Here is a 6,000-nt window from a genome sequence, read left to right on the forward strand (position 1 = left end):
TGTAATGCGGGTCTTGCATGTCGGACCATTCATTATTTAACATCTGGCAGCAGCGACAGCATTAATACGACAGCGCATGTCAGAAGTTTGCATATACTCGCCATCTGCAAAAATACTTTATTGATTTGGGTGATTTTGATAATGCATTTGGATATTTTATTTATCAGGAAGGACATAAATACAAACATACTTACACGTTTCACAATATACCTGCTTTTTAAAGGATCGATACTAGAGCATGTAGTCTGAATTAACCAAATCATATCAGCTTAGTTTAATGGTAAAGCTACAAAAGGGGGTTTGATCATTTTCACAATGCTCAATTGAAAACTACTACTAAATTCATAAGTAGTAGTTTATACTTCTGTTTAAATCTATGTACCAAAATAACAACACAGGCTTTTGATGTCATGATTACAGTTAAATTAAGCAGAACAAATAACGTTTCTGTTTGCTGTGATTCCCTAAAACAGTGATGGTTTTACTCATACCATGATGTGATACTTTTTGGTAAATTTCTCCAAACAATATATTAATTTCTTATTATTATGTTGCAGTTTTGAGCTCCGAGGCAAAAAATGACACAGATAAAATTGTAAAGAGCTTATAAGCAGCATGTAGTCAAGTTTTTATATTCCAATTCAACGTTGTTTGTACTAACACCCGTCCAATACCAGAAAGAGAGAGAAAGTACTGGGACCTGCTGCTGTTTTAGAATGTTGTGTAAAATATCCAGTTCATTTAATAAAAGAGAAAAATTTTTTTATTAATATTAATCTAATAGAGAAAAAATGCCCAAATTTGGTATCAGTAAGTGAGTTTTAACAACACTGTAAATCAAGCTAGAAAACTATAAGTCTGGTACGTCTCCAGCTCAAAATAATCAGCAGTAAGTTTTGGGATTTGATAACAAAGAACACAGAAAGGAGTGTGTGTGAGTGATCAATAACAGTCTCCATGTTCCTAAGAAACAGGTGCACATCTTTTCTATTTCTGGCTGCCACACACATTCCTAAACACCTTCAAGCACCTGGAGCTGGAGGAGTACAGACACACTCCAACGGCTTCTCTGTCACACTCCAGCTACACCTATTAAGACACTTTATCCCTCCGCTTTAGTCAACCATGCATGTCTTTTTTCTCCTCTGTCTTACCATCTGAACACTCCCTAACTTCTCATCTTTCTCTGTGAAGAACCATGGTATCTGTCACAACTACAGTAAAGCTCGTTTCTAGCTTACTCTCTCTCCTCACTGTGTGCACTCTCCTATTTTATTCCCCTTTCTCTGAGGCTTTCCCTAACCACCCTGTGTTATATCTCTGAGCAGAGGGGCAGCTCCTCCACACTCCATTTCACCCCCGATCAGCTCATTACAGCACCTAAACACCCACTTCCTGTTCGACCGCAGCCAGGGAGAGGCATTAAGCAAAGGAGCAAGGGAGGAAAAAGCGGGGAAAAAAGGCGGCAGAGAGAGAAACTATCTCAAACCTTTTAAAGAAAAGATTCAGCAAGTGCATCAGTGTGCATATTTGGGCTTCACTGCTAGATCTCATACCGATCATTCTCTATCATTTCAACACTGGTGATTTAGTTACCTTGCCAGTAAAAGCTTCCAGGTCCTCCTAGTACAAGCCTTCCCTCCTGCAATGATAAAAAAAAACTGTCAGTTTGCCATAATTGATGAAGTAATCTGCACATCTTTGTGCAAACAGAAGAGTTACACTGTTTGGCTTTGTCATGGAGGCTATAGGTGTGTGTGTGTGTGTGTGTGTGTGTGGGCGTGTGTGTGTGTGGGCGTGTGCCACACATGTTTTTTGCTGTCATGCCTGTTGACATCCTGCAGAGAATGACAGCTTCCTGTACAGGAGGGTAGAGTTGGACCATGAGGCAGAGGCCAAGGTTCACACTGATTTTACAGTGAAAGAATGTGGGCATGTTAAGAGGCAGTGGGTCACTTTGGGAGGCGGGGCTTCTCCAGGGAAGAGAGCCTCCTCAACATCTATAAATCTCTGAAGGTCTTCGATTTGATAATCCAGGACATCGTACCGATGAAAACTTGTGATGCACCCTGCAGGTTTTTACCTTAGTGAAATCCACACTGAAACCAGCCTGGCAGAATCCCTGTCCCTCTGGGTCTGGATCATCTGAAAGTAACAGAAAACACATGCAAAATGTATGGAAGACTGTTTTTCACTAAATATTTTTATTTATTTATTTTTTTTAATTGGATTTGATTGCTTTGTATGAACAGCAAATCTAAAGCATACCCAGATTTTGGCAACAAGGTGAAGAACCAACTAAATATCCCTTCGTCTGGTTGCAGACGAAGGGATATCTGGTTCCAGGTATTTTTAACATAATACCTGGAAAAAGTGTTGATGTCCAGCCCCTTTTATTTTTTTTACCACTAAGTAAAATTTCGTGTAACTGGAGTCACCTAATCAGAAAGTGAAGTTCAATAAATGCCATTCACGAGGATCAAAGAATACTAGCCAAGTCACACCATCACCACTGTGGCGCACGGTGGTGGCAGTATCATGCTGTAGGGAAGACAGTCAGAGATACTAGGGAATTGGATAAATACAGAGATAAATAAAGGGATATTCTGGAAGAAGACAGGTTAGAAGCTGAAATAATGTCAGTCTGTAGCTGAGAAAGGATAGTCGACACGTTCTGGCAGCTGAACAGAAAGTTTCTTCAGAGTATTGACTCAAGAGGTTAAATACACAGAACGCCAGGATTTGATTTTCATTTATTAAACATTTTGAAAAAAAAAATGCACCTTTCACAATTTTGTTACATTGTGGCGGCTTTGCAAAACATCCCAACAAAAATGTGGAAAGTTCACTGGATATGATGATTTTTTAAAGGGATTTCACATCTTACCAGCTATTACAGCATAATTTACCGAAACCACTGCTACAATTTTTACCGCTGGTTCTAAATCTTCTGTGAAGTGAGCAAGTACTCACATAAAAACGTGAAACAAAATCAGCGTAATTGGTAAATCTGCTGGATGTGCTTGGCTTGAATTTTTAGACTGTTTTAGTGTAACACAGGATGTCTCATCCCAACAATAAGAGAAACTTGAATCTCACATTGAAAAAAAAAAAAAACTAATCATCTTTTTGTCTGTTCTAAATGATATAATCTAACTGCACATAAACACACCAAACTTACCGTGTGCATCATAAATTTGTCTTCATTTCCCTGGCAGCCTGAGGTGAAACTTAATGATGCGTGACTATACAAGAGCATTTACAGAGTAAACAATAAGTCAGTTACAGCAGAGGTCTGAGCGGCCGCCAAAATATGTTAATATGAAGGGGGAAAAAAAAACAGCTGATGGCAGAAAACGCTGCCTCCAGCACACAATACAGACTCAAGTTGCCCGGTCCTCAAAGCTCCTCAAAATATTCCCCTATGGGAACTGCTGAGTTTACGGTGCAATTACTCATGTCTTGATTAGTCAGCGCAGACATAAATAACGTAAACTGAAATATTTAACACCGAGCCAGTTACCAAAGAGAGGACGTGTGTATAAAAAGCGTGAGCATGATGGAGGGCACACCAAGGGCGAGATTTTATCTGCTGTTTACTTCGTACCACCTGTTTGCCGTCACTTCTTCAGATCGTGACATCTTGGCAGTGTGCCGTATTTACTTACAGACTTTAGAGACTCGCATGGAGACGGTGAAAGAGACAGAAAAGGGTTGGATGCATGAAAAGAAGACGTGTAGGTAAGAGGTGAGGGGGTGCGAGGGGTGCCATAAATCTAACGTACAGTTGTGATGACAGAGGGAAGAGGGCTGAGGAGAGAGAGACTGATTAGCTGATGAAGAGATTATTTTTTAGGTTTCCGTGGGGGCTTATGAAAGATCGGGCGAGGTGATTTGTTATGGGGAAAGAAGAGACAGAAATTGCCCTCTTGTTTCTGTCTAGTCATGCTGATTTGTTTCTTTTTCAAGTATCTCACATGTACCTCATTAAACTTTGAAAAGAATAAATACAATGTCTTAGCGATGATCTCATGAGAGAAAAATAATCACCAGTGTGATCACTGGCTGGGTACAGGCATTAGGTTATGCTCAGGTTTCAAAGGTTATGGTCTCTGGACGGCTAGAAATTACTGCCATGCAGTTCCTGTGTCTTAAAATGTCAGAGAAGGAAAAGTTCTGGGACTCCCTGTTAATTATTATTATTTTTTTTTATATCAAATGTTTTGCAAACACTAAAAAAATATTTAAAAGCCTGCATGTATAAGGATTTTTGCTTGATTTTATAGCAACAAATACACAGCTATTTAAAACAATTACATCTCAAACAAAGAACTAACACCTTGAATCTTAAGAAGACCCAGCCATAACTTTTTATCAGTTTACATTGTTCTAAAAAAGCAGTTGTCAAGATGCAAGTAGTATGACTGTACATCTGCCAATTGCAAGATCTACCTAACCAACCAGCTAATATCAGTGTCCACAGTTATATAAATGTTCCCACCAAGCAGAGCAGTAAACATTGCTCCTGGACTTGAAATATCACTTTTCCAGGGATTTCTTTCTTCACTCCTCACTCCTATTTTAAAGAATGTGCAAAATGACTGCAGACTATCTTGTCTTGAAGCAGAGTCTTCCAACAGGACAATTATCTCAAATCTGGGTAAAGAAGGAACATCGGGCAGGATTAAGCTTCTAGAAAAGTCCTGCTCACCTGCTGGAAATTTGTAGGCTGTGCCTAAATCTCAGTACCGTCTACGTCAACCAGCCTATTCAAATGAACTCTGTCATTTCCAATTTGACGAGTGGTCAAATATTCACCCAGAATTCTGCCAGGACATTGCTGATGGCCACGGGAAACCCGTCGCTGCCAAATATCAGTGGGAGATTATGTGTACACATTTAACCTGCAATAAATCATAAGCTTCTGCACAATTCTATGTTTTTATTCAGTGGAGTTATTTCTGGTCTAATTCTTCACCACTGTTTAAACCATGGTTGAAATGTGTCTCTTTCAGTCATGAAATAATAATTCTGATGTCCGCTGCAAAACAAGCTCAGCAAAACACAACGTCATCAATTTCTGTAGCGATTCGCTTTTTAAAAACCAAGGTTGAGTATAATCTAAACACCTAAAAGCGCAACATGCAGATGAAGGCTTTTGCAGGTGAAACTGCAGATTTACTTACTGGTTCTGCAGGGCGAATACTCTGCATAAGCGCTGAAGTTCTGGACAGCAACATAGCAGGTTCCCACAGGGTCCTTCTCCCCGTCTCTCTTTACCGTCCGCCAGTGGTAGAGAGGTGCACAGGCCTGCAAAGAGTAAATCTCTGAGTTTCGTTTTATCAACACCTCCAAACTTTAAGAGTTACGTCGACATTGTGTCTACTCACCACCACTTTTCCTTTGTGCGTCCTGACTGATGCTCCAAACCACTGGTGGGACTTGAACTCTAGAGGTTCTCTGGTGCCGTTTACTTTAATCATTCTGTTATCTGGTAGAAGAAGAGGTAGATGGACAGATGGGAGGATGGAAAAAGGCATAAAAACAAAAAACAGCAACAAAACAGAGATTTCAAAGTGCTTGCTGTAAAAGCTGACGTAGACCATGGTAATGTGGTCTGTGATCATTTGTCCTTAATGAGCAAGTGTAAACAGGCCTATAACACACACACACAGCAAAACACCATTTGCCCCCCTGAGACTAACACTTGACAGGATATGGTGGCTTTGTTTTTTTCTCTTAAAGCTCTCTCATAAACAAGTAACACTCAAGAAACTTGACTCAGATTGAGACAAGATCACAAGGAGGACAGCTTAGATTCCACGCTGGAAATCTCTATAAAATGTCCTATTTGGTGTATGAGTTTTAGTTGATGAAGATATTTTCCAACACTTTTTTAAAAGACCAGCTGGGTCTCATCAGACACACGCAGACCCCTCCTCATTAAGAACTCTGCTCTAGCACATGTGCACGGACACGCACACACACACGCGCACGCAC

The 6,000-nt window shown here is 40.0% G+C and overlaps 1 protein-coding gene across 1 annotated transcript in view; it reads right to left on the reverse strand.

Moving 5' to 3' along the window:
- The window catches only part of itga8 (integrin, alpha 8), a 51,318-nt gene that overhangs the window by 42,176 nt on the left and 3,142 nt on the right, over window positions 1–6,000 (reverse strand). The window contains exons 3-6 of the mRNA XM_007572688.2: window positions 5,391–5,491; window positions 5,187–5,310; window positions 2,084–2,145; window positions 1,597–1,642 (exon numbers count right to left, since the gene is read on the reverse strand). Coding sequence (XP_007572750.1) covers window positions 1,597–1,642; window positions 2,084–2,145; window positions 5,187–5,310; window positions 5,391–5,491 — 333 coding nt within the window. The remainder of the gene's footprint in view (window positions 1–1,596; window positions 1,643–2,083; window positions 2,146–5,186; window positions 5,311–5,390; window positions 5,492–6,000) is intronic.

This window comes from Poecilia formosa, unplaced genomic scaffold (genome assembly GCF_000485575.1).
Source record: "Poecilia formosa unplaced genomic scaffold, Poecilia_formosa-5.1.2 Scaffold306, whole genome shotgun sequence".
NCBI classification, from domain to species: domain Eukaryota; kingdom Metazoa; phylum Chordata; class Actinopteri; order Cyprinodontiformes; family Poeciliidae; genus Poecilia; species Poecilia formosa.